Source organism: Haliotis cracherodii, unplaced genomic scaffold, assembly GCF_022045235.1.
Source record: "Haliotis cracherodii isolate W230 unplaced genomic scaffold, xgHalCrac1.p SCAF_14, whole genome shotgun sequence".
NCBI lineage: Eukaryota > Metazoa > Mollusca > Gastropoda > Lepetellida > Haliotidae > Haliotis > Haliotis cracherodii.
This window is the reverse complement of record NW_027266269.1, coordinates 33,342,242-33,363,017: the sequence shown is the minus strand read 5'-3', so window position 1 is coordinate 33,363,017 and position 20,776 is coordinate 33,342,242. Positions and strand designations below refer to the sequence as shown.

At 40.6% G+C, this 20,776-nt stretch overlaps 1 protein-coding gene across 1 annotated transcript in view; it reads left to right on the top strand.

Annotated features, from left to right (window-relative positions):
- Positions 1–1,304: 1,304 nt before the first annotated feature.
- The window catches only part of LOC139460748 (uncharacterized), an 81,234-nt gene continuing 61,762 nt past the window's right edge, over positions 1,305–20,776 (top strand). Inside the window, exon 1 of the mRNA XM_071242218.1 lies at positions 1,305–1,588. Within this exon, the coding sequence (XP_071098319.1) occupies positions 1,540–1,588 (49 nt within the window). The 5' untranslated portion in view covers positions 1,305–1,539. The remainder of the gene's footprint in view (positions 1,589–20,776) is intronic.

Here is a 20,776-nt window from a genome sequence, read left to right as displayed (position 1 = left end):
TTAGTGCTGTTTTTTTAACTATGATAATAAATAAAGCGACAAAACCGTTTTCATATCCAACAGAAATCTCTGGATAAAGCAGAGTTGGTTGTACGATTCCGAGGAGCTTGTTTTCATGAATCACGATCAAATAGTGATGATACCATGTGTTCGCGAAAAGGTGAGCGTATACCCAAAGTTTAGGCCTTGATTCATCAATACGGATGAGGGTTTAGTGTTGTGAATTATAAATTCAAATAATGGTGTTTAGACTTATTGAACAAAAAAAATGGGTTGAGCCTTTAATTATAATTATTTTTTGCGCGTAGACCTAGCTGATGAAAAGTGACATTTTTTTCTAAATTCTTATTCACTGAGTAAATAAGCGAAATGAGACAAATGAGCGAACGAGTATTCTTCTTCTAGAAATAATAGCCACGTTTAAAGGTCAGTACTTTAATATGAACTGCCCATGGAAATCCTATAGCCATCGATGTGAAAAAATAACAGTTTCTTATGAGTAGAACGACGTTAACATTAGTAGGATCCCTGTGGTGACAAGAAGCGTTTGCAGGTTCTTTAGCGACATTTAGGTAGAAGAGATATAGGTAAATATTCATACATACTTTTTCATAAATAGACAACGACGCGAAAATAGTTTACAAGGCAAAACCTTGTCAGTCCGGACACTATTTATTCGGAACCCGTCTTGCTTTCGAAACAGTTGGGTGCGTCTCATCATCATGACACGGACTTCACTAATCCAGACATGTGCTAATCCTGGCGATTACTAATCCAGAAGAGCAATCGTCCGGATTAACGAGATATTTATATTTGTTAGGCAGTTGCTGAGTGACAGAAAAAATATATTTTTTAAGATTATTACCGTGAAGTATTCTTTTTGACGGCACAAAACACATTTGAAAACTAGCACTGTTCAAAGATTTACGTGACAATAATACCTAGCTAAGATTTCGGAGGATGTCGTGTGCTGTTTCAACAGACGAGTAACCAATCCCTCCAACTCAAGATTTATAGACAGAGCTATCTTAAACGCAACTTGACGCGGTAAAGGATTTTATATTATTGCGTAATGTCCTACATTAACACGTAAGCGAAAACGTTACTACATTAGAACTCGTTCCCTGATCGTCCTGGAAGCCGGAGCGTATTGCCTCCCGATTTAGATCCAAGTTCCATCTCAACGTGGGAAGGCTTACCTCGCTCGGAGTCCGCACGCTCAAATCAGTACAGATCACGTGATCAAATGGGCGGGGCAAGCCTTCCTACTGAATAGAAATGTCGGGGGTGGCATCTTCGACGTCAAAATAGGGCACCCGGATTGTTAAGTAAGCTGACCCTCGCGGCACAGGTTGTTTCCTCGACTCCCACAGCTGGTGTGGTATTATTGAATTGGCGTGCATTATTGATGTGTCGCTGTGCCATATAAAGAGCTCGTTCTATACACTCGTCCACTGACAACAGGGAAGGAGAAGGCACAACTTGTAAGGGGTGGGAATACTGAGAGCACAGCGGACCAACACAGGGACCACAGGCAACATGACCAACCTCTCTGTAGCACTTCTCGTCATCGTAGTGTCCATTCAAGGTAGGATCTTTTCTTTTGGCACACCTGCCACATTTTGTCAAGTGCAAACATAATTTCTAGTCACTTAACATTGCTACCAGTTGCACACATGTAATATGTTAGACTTGGTTTAACTGAAAGATTGTACGGATAACTAACTTCAAGTTATATTGGCGAATGTTTTTCATATTTTTGACGCATCTGTCATGTTTCGCCACTGTAACAAATATAGAACCATTATGTCTTCTCACTTACAATTGCTACTCGTTAGATAGCCACACCAGCCACATTTTGTCAAGTGCAAACATAATTTCTAGTCACTTAACATTGCTACCAGTTGCACACATGTAATATGTGTAGACTTGGTTTAACTGAAAGATTGTACGGATAACTTACTTAAGTTATAGTGGCGAATGTTTTTCATATTTTTGGCACATCTGTCATGTTTCGCCACTGTAACAAATATAGAACCATTATGTCTTCTCACTTACCATTGCTACTCGTTAGATAAATGTTACATAGTGTACGGATAATTAGCACATTTTGCCGTTGTGGCGAATGTACAAACATTATCAATTAAAAGTTTTAATGATGAAATGTTTTCATATATTTCGCACACCTGGTACATTTTGCCGTTTGAAGAATGTACAAACATGTCTCTCTAACTTAACATTGCAACCCTTTGGATTTATGCAGTATATGTAACTGCCTTGTTTTAACGGAGAAGAGCGTACGGAGAATTAACTTAAGTTATAATGGTTAAATATTGTCATACTTTTGTCAGATTTTGCCGTTGTGACGAATGTACAAACATGATCAACTAGAAGTTTTAATGATGAAATATTTTCATATGTTGGGGACACCCGTGTACCTGAATCAATGTATAAACGTGACCTTTTCTGATTTACAGTTGCTACCCCCAATATAGATGTAATCTCTCTATCAGTGTAACTATATATAACAAATAAGAAGGTTGATGATGGCCTTCGACTTTCTTGATTATAACTGGAGATTATTTATATCTAAACCAGAAAGTCGTTACATGCATAGTAAAGAAACTGAACATCAACACTGTGGCTGATTCGTAACTAAACTTCTAAATGCCATTTAAAGACTTGTCATTTGAGTTCATCCGAAGCTCCGGCATCGCCTGTACAAGGGAAACACGTTAATATTTATGTATATACCTATTCCTTGTCAAATATTATTCAGAATTGTGTAAGCTGTTGTGAATATGTTTTATAATAAGCACAGTGCTTGAGTCTCTCGATGAATCATTATAATGTGCCTGAACAGGGGGATGCCACGTACTGATAACGGTGAGCATCCCGTTTTACCCTAGGTGTAGACCCTTACCCCATGGGCTTGACGTGCCAGTGTGAATATATATGTCTTTTACTTAAGACACAGCAATACCTGTACTATCAATCAATACGTCTCCATGAATATAGGTAGGTACGTATTGTGTCGGAATATCTAAGCTAGAATTCTCGTTTACTTATAAACAGTCGGAATCGTACAACGTACTCTGTTTTCAGCAGGCATTTCATCTTCTTCTTCTTATATGGTTATGGAGATGGTTGTTGTCGCATTTTTATATACATTGTATTACCTGTACGAGATATATCGGCTATGCAAGTAAAACATGTACCGATTTCAATATTCACATTAAACTATTGATGCTTTGCTGCTCAGAAATATGGTCTTATTTGAACGGGCATAGAATATTCGATAAATTCAGTACAATAGAACATCTTTAATTCTGAAGGTACTGGCAATAACTGATTTCTGGACAAATGAATCATGGCCTTGTACAATATGTCTTGGGTAATATAAATAAACTCGACAAAACCATTTCCATGTTCATATGAAATCTTCCTTGATATTTAAATATCGCTTAAGTCGACGTGATGCTATGGTCCCCGGTAGAATCATTAACGGTACTTTGTATAATATCTGTACTCCGCATGTCTGGAACAGCGGATAACTCGATAACTCTTATTTGTCTCCAGGGCTTCGAGTTTGCGCTCGAGGGAGATATGCTAATTAATTATTAAAGCGACAAAACCGTTCCCTTAATCATACTGAATCTCTGTACGATTCCGACTATATCATAAGCATGTGTCAACGAATCATTATAAACAAGTGATGACAACGGGTATCCGCAAAAAGTGTGCGTATCCTGCACCATCGGTGGAACCCGCCACAAACACACGCACAGGCAAGTCAATTGTTCACCCAACCACACACGGGAACATTCATAAAATCAAAATAGGGAATCGCATCAGACATAAGTTTGATCACTGATGCGTGAAACATGGAAATGTCGCTTACATATCTGCTACAAAACTCTCCGAGAACTCCACCGATGCCTTGAATAATGTTACCCCGATCAAACAAACCTGAGGCATATGATGCTGTCTGAAATATCGCCAGAAAGAGATTAACACATCAATATATCATTGAAGCGCAATGATTATGTTACCAGATCTGTCAGCACCATACTCTTGCTAGTGGGTTTCACTGAAATGCTGCCCAAAGCAGTGTTAAATCTATTACGTTCTCTCTTATTATATTCTCATATGTATATTTATATGATTTGTTCGTGTGTTGCTTTAGCCGCACTCAGCAAGTGGTTTTATGTTGATGAATCCCAGGGTTAAACTACAGTAGACTACGGTTAAAACGAACACCCTTATAACGAACTGACGGATATAACGAACTTACTTTTTGGTCCCGACTATTTGCTGTAGTTATGCTGTATATATGCTTATAACGAACTGCGGTTATAACGAACTAAAATTAGTAGTCCCTTTGAGTTCGTTATAACCGTAGTTTACTGTACTGGTTATATTGTAACAACGTCTAAATCCATGGTTATTCCAGTTATATGGCAGCGGACTGTTAATAATCGAATCTGGACCAGACAATCCAGTGATTGATATCACGAGCATCGATCTACGCAATTGGGATCAATGACATAAATCAGTCATGTCAGCGAGTCTGACCACTCGATCCCATTAGTCGCCTTTTAATGACAAGCATGGGCTGCTGAAGAATAATTCTAACCCGTATATCTACAGAGTATATGTACATGAGAAATGCATTAAATTGTTCAACACTCTACAGAAGCGGGACTGTCGGGTAGCCTTGTGGTTAAAGCGTTCGCTTTTCACGACGAAGACCCTGGTTCGATTCCCGACATGGGTACAATGTGTGAAGCCCATTTCTGGTGTCCCACGCTGTGATATTGCTGGAATATTGCTAAAAGCGGCGTAAAACCATACTCACTCACTCATGTTCGTTACTCTTATCATTGGCTCTACAGTAACGTATAACATTAATTAAACAGACAGGCAACATGTCATCGTAGATATTTTCTGTCATACGATTTTAATTAAAAAACAAAACAATTTAAAATCAAAATTGTTTCACCATCATTTCGAGTTTCACGTCCAGCTGCTCTGAGACAATTGTGGGTTAAACAAACGCTCTGACGCACTGCGCTGCGCAGCGGTGTTGCAGAGCTAAGATAGCGCTGACCGGACTTGAGGCGCTCTCTTGATGAATCATTTTAAACATCGTATCTTATCAATCAATCTGATCCGGAGGATCGACGCCTACATGAATATACACATATAGCTCAGAAACATTTCTGAAGGTCCACGATAGAATGCACCACTGTATATTAGTCTGTTAGAGATATTCGATAAATTAATCACTGTATTCAACGTAACTAGGCCCCGTCTCCCGAACAATTATTATTGGGGACTACTTATACATCTCTAACCGGACATTCGTTAATCCGGACGATTTGACTTGGAACGGTACCGTCCGGATGAACGAGGTTTCACTGACAATACACATGTAAGCCCTATAAAGGACAAATTTCTTTAGGATAAGCTTCTGAATAATGGTCACTATGTTTGTCATGCGTTTTACACGAGATACGAGAGTTACATATTGAAAAGTAAATACATAATTAGGGATTTGTGCCAGTTTTTTTATATTCTAATTTCCAGGAATCTATGAAACATTTTTCCTATTTTTTAAGTGCAACTTTTCTCGTGATTCAATTTGAAATGACATAATTGCGATATGAACTATAGGGTAAAAGAAAATATACACGTGTGTTTGTTTGATTGTGGCTATAAATGAGTTAGTGAGTGAGTATGGTTTTACGCCGCTTTTAGCAATATTCCAGCAATATCACAGCGTGGGACACCAGAAATGGGCTTCACACATTGTACCCATGTCGGGAATCGAACCCGGGTCTTCGGCGTGACGAGCGAACGCTTTAACCACTAGGCTACCCGACCGGTGCATCCCCTATTGGCCTACGTCCCATTTGGCCTACGTCCCAAATGGCCTAAAGAAACAGAAATGACCTTTCCCATTTGGCCAACCACAGATTATTTTAAACAACCTACACCCCTATTTACAAAAATGGTTTGGTTTGAGCTTAATTAGAACTTGTTAATTCACACAGGCTTTTCAGTATGTACAGTCACAGGGAGGTGGTCGACCCGGAAACAATACAAATAGACTTTGCATGTTCAGGACGTATGGTTCGAAGCTATTGAGGCTTTAGAGCAGGCTGAGGTTGAGAGTCCTGCATTTCAACTGTTCAAGGATTATGTCGTGTCAAACTGGGTTGGGTATGATGCTAGATTTGGTGTTGAAATTTGGAGTCACCATGACAATGTTGATCCAAGAACTAATAATCATCTGGAAGGATGGCACAGCCTCTTGGATGCCAAGATGAACTCTGCCCATCCAACAATGTTCAGCTTCCTGGATGTCCTGAAATCCCCTGAAGCTAGCCACACCAGACATCTAGCCCTGCTGGCCCATGGTGCCAAGCCTCCACCGCGGAGGAGAAAATATGTGTACCTCGATGGTCAGCTGTCCCGACTCCGAGACAGACACCAGCAAGGAGAAATATCTTCCTTGGCATTAGCAGATGCAGTAGGAATGCTTATTAAATTACATTTAAAAGATTCTGTTAGCTTGCATTTCTCTGTTGTTGGACTGGTTCATTTTCATCACTCTGGGGGAGACGGGTAATTAGTGAGTGATCAACCAACCGATTACTTACCGTTATCAAATCCTCTAAAAGCGTGGGCCAAATGGGAAGTAAGCCAAATGGGAAGTAGGCCAAATGGGAAGTAGGCCAAATGGGAAGTAAGCCAAATGGGAAGTAGGCCAATGGGGAGGAGGCCAAATGGGAAGTAGGCCAATGGGGAGGACACCACCCGACCGCCCCGGATATAAATGAATCAAACCAGAAATGGTTATTCGGAGGTGATGTATTTGATGCGGGGTTGCAGTAGAGTAAACTTCTCGTGCCCCTGAGGGTTGGTTTGTTTGTTGTTTAACGCCGCACTCAGCAATATTCCACCTATACGACGGCGGTCTGTAAATAATCAGACAATCCTGCGATCGATATCATGAGTATCGATCCACGCCATTGGGAGACGATGACATGCATCAACCAAGTCAGCGAGCCTGACCACCCGATCCCGTTAGTCGCCTCTTATATTATGACAAGCAAAGTCGCCTTTTACGGCAAGCATGGGTTGCTGAAGACCTATTCTACCCATGATCTACACGGGTCTGTCCCCAGTGGGGGTATGCAAGCCCACGACATTCAAAGTATTATTTATGTCCGCAAGTGTCTTACTCGCAGAATATTAGTTTGTTTTAATCTCCGGCTAAACCCTGCAGTAATCGTCATTGACTTAAGGGATGGTGTAAATCATGCTGGGGTACGATGCGGGTTGCAGAGGGACCGTAAGTCCACATGGCACCTAGTGTGGTGGCCTAACATTGGATGTTGGTGATCTTTAATAGTCACATTGTATGCTTACATGCGGGTATTAAATACAAATATGTGATACTTTAGTTGTTTTACAGTCCATTGTCGACAGGTCTTGAAAGAATCTGAATGTATTCATAAAGAATGTATATTTTGTAATAATGTAAATATTGCCGATGTGACGTTAAACTTAAACTCACTCACTCACTCACTCACTCACTCACTCACTCACTCACTCACCCCAATAGTCCACCGGGTAACGTGTGACTAAAACATAGTTAAACAATAAATAAATACATATAGTTAATAAAACGGAAGGGCAGGGCACCGTTCAACAAAGGGACCCCAGCGCTGTGATTGACAATTCGTAATTCTACATGAAAGTATATGAGTTACGATGGTCGTAGCGCTGAGATTGCTTTGTGGACACAGGCCCAGTATCGAAAGTTCCGTAAAACCACCGCAGCCTGGTATACAGTTATATTCAACTGAAAATGTATTATGATAAAACATTAGATAGCCACGCCATAAATCGCAAAGAACAATTAAGAACGAAGCGTGGCTTCTTTCCGATGAAACATTGTTCTTTCATGACGTCATTTCTGGAGATTCGAACATGTTCTCACAACTTGATGACTATATTTTTAAGAGTGAAGTGTCTAGTGAGCTGTTCCCCATGGATGTAGCTGGGCAACGAAGATAACGCAATGGCTGAATGATTGCATCAAAAAGTGGGAGAGACAGGACAGTCGGAAAAGATACAGATAATGGACGCGAAAATTATGAGAATATTCAGGAAAGACCGCATTTACTTGTTTAGCTCGCCATTCTATAGCATTCCCCGTACTGAACCAGAGAGGCTGCTTTCTCCGAGGTCCGCGTGCCTCGTATGAAACTCTTGGCAAAATTATGTGTCTTTATCCCCGGGTATCGCTAGACCGTTTACGGTTCCGTCATGCTACTGCGTGATCATTCGTAAGCCAGGTTTCGGTCGTAACTAATTACGGGGCAGTTTTAATCTGGTACTGACCCCGTTTTCCTAGTAATCCGCGTGAAACCATTTTTCCCGCCATTGTCTAGATTAGGTCAAGTACCTTTTTACTATTTACTCTTTTGGTAAAGTACATTTCTTATTGACTGTCATTTCATAATGACTGTCAGTTTTAATCTGGTACTCACCCCGTTTTCCTAGTAATCCGTGTGAAACCATTTTTCCCGCGATTGTCTAGATTGTCTTATAGGTCAAGTACCTATTTACTATTTACTCCTAAAGTCAAGTACCTTGTACTTTCGGAAAGTTTAGAATTGCCTTGCCTAGTCTGGGTCTTTAGTCTGTAAGACTAATTTGATGTTCGGGCGTTTGTCTATTATAATTATTATTATTATTAGGGCTCCAAGCCGAAAGGCTGGAAGCCCTATTGTAATCGTTCGATTTATTATTTATTATTATTATTATTATTATTATTTATTATTCCGCCGATTTTTGTACCAGCGCTAGCACAATAACCACTGGCCCGATTTTGTTCAAATATTGTGTGTGTATGGAGACCTTTGAGTACTAGATTCCCCCAAAAACACAAGGCCATAGGCTCAAAGGACAAGGGAAGATAACTGAAAAACAAGTATTTTTGGACGATATATTTTGCCCTGCTGCTCCACAACCGTTTGTCCGTTTACTTTCAAACGTTGTATGTATCTGCTGCTTCAGTTTCTTGACATTGTTTGTTCTTTGACTTTGGTCATTGGTCACATGGTTTGGCAGCCATATTGGATTAAAGGTTTTAACAGGGTTTTTGGGGTACCTGTCTTCAAATACTATCTCCTCTGAATCCACTGCATGAAATGCTTTCAAACTTTCTGAGAATGGTCTCCATACAGAACACAACAAATAGCCATAGCCGTTTTTGGATATCTTTTTTAGTTGCGGCCATATTGGATTTAAGGTTTTCACAGGGTTTTTTGGGTACCTGTCTTCAAATACTATCTCCTCTGAATCCACTGCATGAAATGCTTTCAATCTTTCTGAGAATTGTCTCCATACAGAACACAACAAATAGGCATAGCCGTTTTTGGATATCTTTCTTGGTGACGGCGCTACTGGATTTTGATTTTGATGATTTTTTTCACCGAATATTTACTTTATACAAAGATCATATCTTGTAAGGTTCTCCACAGAAACTATTGAAAGTTCACATGAAGTTAGTCGGACATATGTACATCATATTTTGTTCTTGGTTGCATGCTAAAAGTAACACCGCTTGGTGGTAATATTGACAAAATACCGAATACATCGCTCAGAACACCTAGGGTTATTTCCCTTGGACCGTCAAGTGTCTTTTGCAGTATGTATATTACCCTGGAAGATGAGGGTTAGAATTGGTCTTCGGCAACCCATGCTTGTCTTAAGAGGCGATTATCGGGATTCGAACATTGTCTTGGTGGTAAATGGGTATAGAACACACTGGTTAACTCTTGCACATACCAATTTCGTAGCGGTGATGTCCTGCAAACGGTGACTATCATTTGCATGAGTTGGTACAAGCAAACCACATGCGGATTCGAACATGGTCGATGTCAAACATGGGTTAAGAACACACTGGGACATATGTGGTGATGTCTCACAAGCAGTTCATTACATTTGACGGCGTTGGTACAGGCAAACCATTTGAGGATTCGAACATGGTCGAAGTCAAACATGGGTTAAGAACACACTGGGACACATGTGGGGATGTTTGACAAGCAGTTCATTACATTTGACGGCGTTGGTACAGGCAAACCATTTGAGGATTCAAACATGGTCGAAGTCAAACATGGGTTAAGAACACACTGGGACACATGTGGGGATGTCTGACAAGCGGTTCATTACATTTGACGGCGATGGTACAGGCAAACCATTTGAGGATTCGAACATGGTCGAAGTCAAACATGGGTTAAGAACACACTGGGACACATGTGGGGATATCTGACAAGCGGTTCATTACATTTGACGGCGTTGGTACAGGCAAACCATATCAGGATTCGAACATGGACGAGGTCGGAAACAGGTTTAGCACTTTATCTCAGCAATACGACATAAACCCGGGGCCCCGACGAACTCAGAACGCTCATCCATTTGACTGGAGCTCAACTGACAAAGAAGTTACAGCCTGTTAAAGAGTCACGAAGCCGAAAAGCTGAAGAGTCCCAGTGCTATCGTTCGATTTAATATTATTATTGTTCCGCCGATTTTTGTACCAGAGCTAGCATAATAACCATTGTCTCGATTCCGTTCAAATTTTGTATGTGTATCCAGATACTTATGTACCAGATACCACACAAATTCCAAGGCCGTAGGCCCAAAGACCAAGGGCAGATAACTGAAAAATAAACAATTTTTAAAGCTATATTTAGCCCTATTGCTCCGCAACCGCTTGTCCAATTACTTTCAAACTTTAGATGTGTCTGCTGCTTTGGATGCTTGACATTTTATGTTCTTTGACTTTGGTCATTGGTCACGTGGTTTGGCAGCCATATTGGATTCAAGGTTTTCACAGTGTCTTTTGGGTACCTGTTTTTAAATGCATACTCTTCTGAATCCATTGCATGAAATGTTTTCAAACTTTCTGAGAATGGTCTCCTTACATAGCACATCAAACTCTGTTAGCCGATTTTGGATATCTTTTATATCGACGGACCTATTGGATTTTGATTTTGATCATTTTTTTCACCTTTGAAGATCATATCTTGTAAGGTTCTCCACAGAAACTATTGAAAGTTTTCATGAAGTTAGTGTGCCATATGCATCTTATTGTTTGTTCTTGGTTGCATGCTAAAAGTAACACCTTTGGTGGTAATATTTGATTAATATTTGGGACACCCCTGGAACACGCCAATTTCGTTGTGGCGATTTCCGGTGACTATGTTGTTACGGAATTGGTACAAGCAAACCCTTAATGGATTCGAACATGTCCGAGGTCGGAAATGGGGTAAGAACAAACTTGGACACCCCGGCACACGACAATTTTGTAACGGTGATACCCTACAAGTGGTGCCTACATTTGAGGGATTTGGTACAAGGAAACCCTTTGAGGATTCGAACATAGATGTTTGTGCACAGTATAGCTTGGAGCCCGCCATTGCTGCTTTGCAGCTATATTTATTATTATTATTATTATTATTATTATTATTATTATTATTATTATTACTACTACTACTACTACTGCTTGCTGTTCGGGCGTTTGTCTGTTATTATTATTATCATTATTATTATTATTATTATTATTATTATTATTACTGCTTCTGCTACTGCTACTACTTATTTTAGGGATAGGCCCTCTGTATATTTCCCGCTGTTTACCCAGGCGACGTTATTATATTTCCCGCTGTTTACCCAGCCGACGTTATTATATTTCCCGCTGTTTACCCAGCAGACGTTATTATATTTCCTGCTGTTTACCCAGCCGACGTTATTATATTTCCCGCTGTTTACCCAGCCGACGTTATTGAAATCATTAGAGTGTTGAGTTACATAACTCCCAGGTGTTTATTGGTCGCTCCCGACTTAATTTGCTGTTTGGCAACTTGTCAATATCTTGTCACTGTGTTGATGTAGCAACCCTCTTTTTATAGCTGGACCCGTGAAGATCCGGTGTAGAATAGGTCTTCAACAACCTATGCTTGCCGTAAATGGCGACTATGCTTGTGGTAAGAGGCTTGTATATTTGGTCTGGTTTAATTAATCAGAGTTCGTTGTCAGTGCAAATTGGTTTAATGGTCCTTTTGATAGTCATCCGTGCGTATCTAGCTGATAATAGTAAACCTATAGACCTATTACAAGGGGGCACGGGTGGCCCAGTCGTCTAAGGCTCTGCGATTCGCTGTACAGAGTTGCGTCCCTTAGGCATGCCAGAAACCTATGATTGTGGGTTCGAATCCCGGTTCGCCCTGATTATGTTTCTAGGTTTGTCAGCACCATACCCATGCTCGTGGGTTTCACCGAAGTGGTAAACGTCTGAGACCTGCATCACTCCGGGCTTTCCTCCCACATTAAGCTGACATAACTGGAATACTGTTAAAGGCGGTGTTAAACTCAACTCACACACATACCTATTACCACGTTTGTGTTATTACTTAATACTGGTCTCTAGACCACAGCTCCGTGCCACTACCCAATCCTCTAAACATCACTAATGCGATATTAAATTTTATCTCATTATCTTTCAAATTTGGAAAGATACATCATTAATTTATCTGAATTTAAATCGGACATTCTACTTCATTTTTAATGTTACAATCTTCCAGGTTTGTTTTTTTTCAAATTGGGAATGTTGTCGTGTTCAAGAATAATATGGCACATCCCTCTGGTCCCGATGCGGAATGATTATAAAGTTCAGCTCAAGTTTTCATTTGCAATACGTTTGCATTAAAACCTATAGTGACGCATCTCAACTGTCAGTGTCATTCACATCACCGAACCTTCATTTCTTGTCGTTATAAATTCAATTTCCCAGGGATGCTTGAAGAAAATATTATTTGAAATATATCAGCTCTAATGTCGTTACAACATTTTTCTACAGCATAATTATGTTATTAAATGCATTACTTACAACAGTAATTAACTTTGTAGCTATGTTTGCCCTGCTACATATTGTTTGAACCAACCAGACATGTGCATCATAAGGAACGGGGTTAGAATTGGTCTTCAGCAATCCATGCTTGTCGTAAGAGATGACGAAGGGTATCGCCGAATTGGTTGATGCATGTCATCGTATCCCAATTGCATGGATTGATGCTCATGATGTCAGTCACTGGATTGTCGGTTCTAGACTCGATTATTTACAGACTGCTATTTACAACAACAACAACAAGAACAACGAGAGCTACTACTACTACTACTACTACTACTACTACTACTACTACTACTACGACCACCAACACCACCACCCCACCACCACAACCACCACAACCACAACCACCAACACCACTACTACTACTACTACTACCACAACTACTACTACTACTACTACCACCACCACCAACACCACCATCACCAACACCACCAACACCAACACCACAACCACAACCACCAACACCACTACTACTACTACTACCACAACTACTACTACTACTACTACCACCATCACCAACACCACCAACACCAACACAACTACTACTGCTACTACTCATACTACTACTACTACTTCTACTACTACTACTACTGCTGCTGCTGCTGCTGCTGCTGCTGCTACTACTACTACTACTACTACTACTACTGTGGACACTGGAAGCCTATTAGTTTAAAGTGCAAGATTTCTTAAAGCAAAGTTACACCCCTTCGCCCTGCCAGGATAGTTAATATAGTTACCTACATGTACCTAGGTTTAGAATATATACCAAAGCTACCTGTGGATTTGAAACTTTTTTTGTGGATTTTTTAAACTTTTGAAAAGTCAGTTCAAAACACAATTTATCGCGGTCAAATCCACGGAGACCCAAGCATCTCCTCACTGAGTCCATGTTCCCTCAAAGATTTAGTGAGTGAGTGAGTGAGTGAGTTGGGTTTAACGCCGCTTTTAATAGTATTCCAGTTATATCACGGCGTGTCAACTTGATGTGGGAGGAAAGCCCGAAGTGATGCAGGTCTTAGACGTTTTCCACTTCGGTGAAACCCACGAGCACGGGTATGGTGATGACAAACCTAAAAACATAATCGGGGCGAACCTGGATTCGAACCAACAATCATAGGTTTCTGGCGTGCCCAAGGGACGCAACTCTGCACAGCAATTTCGGCGCTTTAGACGAATGGGCCACCCGTGCCCCTTCAAAGACTTAGGATCGCCTTATTTGTTTCAAATCTAGCTGCCTAAATGTTCAGAGTGATACTATAGTTAATTATGCCTCAAATTGAGATTGACCAATCAGAGAGCAGAACTACTGACCCCACATGAGCCCGTATACCGTCAGTTAAAATCCAAGATGGTTGTTACTGACCTGATATGAGACCGTATACCGTCAATAACAGCTTTTAGCAATATTCCAGCAATATCACGGCGGGGGACACCAGAAATGGGCTTCACACATTGTACCAATGTCGGGAATCGAACCCGGGTCTTCGGCGTGACGAGCGAACGCTTTAACCACTAGGCTACCCGACCGCCCCTATTTCACATGGCAACTCTGGTACAGAAATTCGTTATTCGACACTGTTTCAATATCATTAATTGTGATGAGAAAAGAAAATTATGTATTAAAGAAACCACGTTCGTGACTATATTTATAAAAATTATAGAGAAAATAAGCTTAAAAGGGAGGTCACTGAGTTACAAATGGCAACGTTATAAAATATACTGTAGGATGACGTCACAAACAAGAAACGTGACGCCAATAACGTCGCATAGCAATAGTTAGATAGCATCCCGTCGTTGGTGGAAAGCGGACAGATATTCAATTGATATTCTGTAGGCATTGTTATGAAAATTCTATCAATTTTAGCTATCATACTTTAAACGTGCACATTTAGTCCGACTGGGCCACCCGTGCCCCCTTATGATTGCGGAAACTGTTTGTCACTTATATGTTTAAGTAAGGGAATGCTATATAAACACTGGGCCGTGAAAGAAAAACATATATATGGGACGATTAGCATTACCGAGATACTTTGCACATTGACAATCGAAATTACAATTGAATGTCTTGTGTTAACACGCGTTAAGCGAACTTTGAAATTAATTCTCCCCTCTTACATGTAACGAACTAAGTAATTATCCAATTATCATTTCTTCACAGACTACTTTGAAAGATTCGCACATTTTTCCTGAATTCTATTTAACGAATCATCAATAATAATAACCATAATCACCCAGCTCTTCCCATGAGCATTGAATTTCGACCATTTTTGTTATTTTTCTTAAATTTGGTTTCGCCATTAAGTAGTTCACTTCGAAACATATTATTGTGAATATGAAACGTTCAGTTACTTTTGTATATCACTTACTACACATACGCCCTTGGGAAATAAGGAACGTACCTAGCAAAATGCGCATTGAAGATGAGGCGTCCAGATGGTAATTGGTGGTGCGGAAATAATATGCACGTGATGGTTGTTCTTACATAGTTCATATTCCTGTTTGAATTCCTCAACCTCTGTTGTCAACGTAGCCGTTGTTCCCGTCGCTGCTGACTTTACCGCTTCTGCATGGCGTGGTAACTGCTGCTGCTTCTACTACCACTACTGTTGTTGCTGACATTTTATTTGTACCTCCACTGCCTGTGATGTCTTGATATAATTTTGACAACCTTTACTGTCCATGATGTCATTAGTATATCTACTGCTACTGTCAATACTATAATTGTTATTTCTACAGCTGTCTTTGACATTACTTTTCTACCGCAACTGCCATGTATGTCATAACTATTTCTACCACAACCACCATAGATGTCGTGACTATTTCCATTGCAACCGCCATAGATGTCATAACTATTTCTACCACAACCACCATAGATGTCGTGACTATTTCCATTGCAACCGCCATAGATGTCATAAATATTTCTACCACAACCGCCATAGATGTCATGACTATTTCCATTGCAACCGCCATAGATGTCGTGACTATTTCTAAAACACAACCGCCATAGATGTCATGACAATTTCCACCACAACAGGCCATAGATGTCACGACTATTTCTACCACAACTGCCATAGATGTCACGATTATTTCTACTACAACCGCCATAGATGTCATGACTATTTCTATCACAACTGCCATAGATGTCACGATTATTTCTGCCACAACCGCAATAGATGTCATGACTATTTCCATTGCAACCGCCATAGATGTCGTGACTATTTCTAAAACACAACCGCTATAGATGTCATGACAATTTCCACCACAACAGGCCATAGATGTCACGACTATTTCTACTACAATAACCATAGATGTCATGACTATTTCTACTACAACCGCCATAGATCTCATGACTATTTCTACCACAACCACCATAGATGTCACGACTATTTCTACCACAACCACCATAGATCTCATGACTATTTCTACCACAACCACCACAGATGTCACGACTATTTCTACCACAACCACTATAGATGTCACGACTATTTCTACCACAACCACCATAGATGTCATGACTATTTCTACCACCACCGCCATAGATGTCATGACTATTTCTACCACAACTGCCATAGATGTCACGACTATTTCTACCACAACCACCATAGATGTCATGACTATTTCTACCACAACCGCCATAGATGTCATGACTATTTCTACCACAACCGCCATAGATGTCATGACTATTTCTACTACAACTGCCATAGATGTCATGACTATTTCTACCACAACCGCCATAGATGTCATGACTATTTCTACCACAACCGCCATAGACGTCATGACTATTTCTACCACAAGCGCCATAGATGTCATGACTATTTCTACCACAACCGCCATAGATGTCATGACTATTTCTACCACAACCGCCATAGATGTCATGACTATTTCTACCACAACCGCCATAGACGTCATGACTATTTCTACCACAAGCGCCATAGATGTCATGACTATTTCTACCACAACCGCCAGAGATGTCATGACTATTTCTACCACAACCGCCATAGACGTCATGACTATTTCTACCACAACCCCCATAGATGTCATGACTTTTCATCGCTTCTGCCATGGTCCTCCCTGTTCCTACCGCTACTGTCGATGGTGTCGTAGCTCTTCTGATACTATATATTGCTGCCACGGGTACCGTCCAAGCCACTAGTTCTACCACTACTACCACCTCTACTGCTACACCACAACTACCAGTACTACCAGTACTACCACCACAACTACCAGTACTACTGCTACTACCACTACTACCACTACTGCTGCCATCGCTCCTGCTACTACTACCGCTACTACCACTACTTCCAGCACTACTGCCACTACTACTGCCACTACTGCTACCATCGCTACTGCTACTACTACCACTACTACCACTTCTACCACCACAACTACCAGTACTACCGCTACTACTACTACTACTACTACTACTACTACTACCACTACTACTTCCACTTCTACCACTACTACCACTACAATTGCCATCGCTCCTGCTACTACTACCGCTACTACCACTACTTCCAGCACTACTACCACTACTACTGCCACTACTGCTACCATCGCTACTGCTACTACTACCACTACTACCACTGCTACCACCACAACTACCAGTACTACCGCTACTACTACTACTACTACTACTACTACTACTACTACTACTACTACTACTACCATTACTACTTCCACTTCTACCACTACTACCACTACAATTGCCATCGCTCCTGCTACTACTACCGCTACTACCACTACTTCCAGCACTACTACCACTACTACTGCCACTACTGCTACCATCATTACTTCTACTACCACCACTACTACCACAACTGCTACCACCACTACCACCACTACTACCACTTCTGCTACCATCACTACTGCTACCATCATTACTTCTACTACCACCACTACTACCACAACTGCTACCACCACTACCACCACTACCACCACTACTGCCACTACTGCTACCATCATTACTGCTACTACCACCACTACTGCTACCACTACTGCTACCACTACTACCACTACTACCACTACTACCACTACTGCTACTACTACCACTACTACCACTACTGCTACCACCGTTGCTGCAACTACTACACCTACCACTTCGGCTTGAACTGTTATTACGACTGACATATTCTGGGATACATCCACCAACGGAAGCGAGTGGAATGAACCATATTAAAAAGTCAACTAAAGAATTACATAAATGCACAATGAACACGCTGAATCAATATTCAACAACATGCTAGATAGAGTTATACCCGTGAATCAGTTCAAATAAAGTCTAAAAGTCCAACAGTCGCGCCTACACATTTACTTGTGTTGGTGAATTTAAGTACTTGTACGAATGGTTTCATGTCGAGTGCTTCCATCAAAGATGAACTTTACGATATGTTTGCTCGGGCGTTGCCAGGCACCTCTGCAATGCATTAACAGTCTTTGTCCTTTTCTGGAAAAAGGAAGTAGTATTTTGCAATAGACAAAATCATTTCACCGGAGCGTACATGGCTATTAATAGGGCTGCAATTTTATCGTTGGAAATGTGATCCCCTGGAATGATTCGCGTATTTATTGCGGAATAAGCTCATTTCTATGAAATGAAATGTCATCGGGTCAAAGATATAGCGTTACGGGACGTGGATAAATGTAGCCTATTTTTAAACATATGACTTATGAAATCTGGAGGAAGTGCGATGAGTAGAAATGAAATCGTTGTTTTTGTCACAAACCTGTGCATAGCTCTAACGCAGGGTTTTCATCGTATATGAATTCGTCACTGTCGATAATATTGATCTGTGTTGAAGGTACGTAGAGTTTTGTAGATGTTGTAGTTGCAGATATGGGGTTGGCCTTAAGATATGGTGTTTGATCTGAGAACCGGAATGGTAACGCTTGCAGTAGAGATGGTTGCAAAAACAGTTTTGATGATGTTGGTACCATGTGTATTAGTGATGGTCGCAACAACAGTTTTGATGATGTTCGTATCATGCGTACTAATGAAGGTCGCAACAACGGTTTTGATGATGTTGGTATAAAGTGTATTAGTGAAGGTCGCAACAACGGTTTTGATGATGTTCGTACCATGTGTATTAATGAAGGTCGCAACAAAGGTTTTGGTGATGTTCGTATCATGCGTTTTAATGAAGGTCGCAACAACGGTTTTGGTGATGTTCGTATCATGCGTTTTAATGAAGGTCGCAACAACGGTTTTGGTGATGTTCGTATCATGTGTATTAATGAAGGTTGCAACAACAGTTTTGTTGATGTTGGTATAAAGTGTATTAGTGAAGGTCGCAACGACGGTTTTGATGATGTTCATACCATGTGTATTAATGAAGGTCGCAACAAAGGTTTTGGTGATGTTCGTATCATGTGTATTAGTGATGGACGCAACAACAGTTTCGGTGATGTTCGTATCATGCGTTTTAATGAAGGTCGCAACAACGGTTTTGATGATGATCGTACCATGTGTATTAGTGATGGTCGCAACAACAGTTTCGGTGATGTTCGTACCATGTGTATTAGTGATGGTCGCAACAACAGTTTTGATGATTTTCGTATCATGTGTATTCATGATGGTCGTAACAACAGTTTCGGTGATGTTCGTATCATGTGTATTAGTGATGGTCGCAACAACGGTTTTGATGATGTTCGTATCATGTGTTTTAATGAAGGTCGCAACAACGGTTTTGATGATGTTCGTATCATGCTTTTTAATGAAGGTCGCAACAACGGTTTTGATGATGTTCGTATCATGCGTTTTAATGAAGGTCGCAACAACAGTTTTGATGATGTTCGTACCATGTGTATTAATGAAGGTTGCAACAACAGTTTTGGTGATGTTGGTATAAAGTGTATTAGTGGAGGTCGCAACAACAGTTTTGGTGATGTTCGTATCATGTGTATTAGTGATGGTCGCAGCAACAGCTTTGCTGATGTTCGTACCATGTGTATTAGTGAAGGTTGAAACAACAGTTTTGGTGATGTTCGTATCATGCGTATTAGTGAAGGTCGTAACAACAGTTTTGCTGATGTTCGTATCATGTGTATTTATTAGCGATGGTCGCAACATAACACCCGCTCTCCGACCAGACGTTACATCGACCAGACGCTGGACCAGCGAGGGGATTTAATTCTTTCTTGCCTCGCCCGAATGCGTTCTTATGATGCCATTAGCCAAGGCTGAAGACTTGTATCTGCGAGAAATCATTTGAATATGTTTACCAGTTTATATTGAGAGTAGTTATCGTTTTCAATGAAATTGTATGACTGGATAAACAAAGTGGTCACAATATACTGAAATTAATTCCGTCCATAATTATTGCACATAAGATAAATTGATATAATACTTCCTCCAAAAACAGCTGATTGTATTATTCTCGTTCGAGTGTGTTCACGGTTGTCGTTTCTGGAACCAAGAGACGCTAACGTAGACAAGCCGCCTAAAAGTGTTTTTGTTTTACAAATTGAGCGTTATCTTTTCAAATTCTGTGCCATGATTGATTAAAAAGGATGTGATTATTCTGACATAAATAATGGCACGAGCAGACATCTGTTTGTGTGTCTCTCTGCGACGTTGTATTGATTGACGGAGATGCATCCGTACTCTTCCACGGCCTGGCACCATTAATTAACGTGACGGCTGTGACATAATGCTTCACAACAATAATTACCCGACAAGACAACCATACTTACGATTGCCATGACAACCAAAGGAAACGATGGCCATTACCCATGATGTATAAATAATAATGATAATAATGATGATGATGATGATGATGATGATGGTGA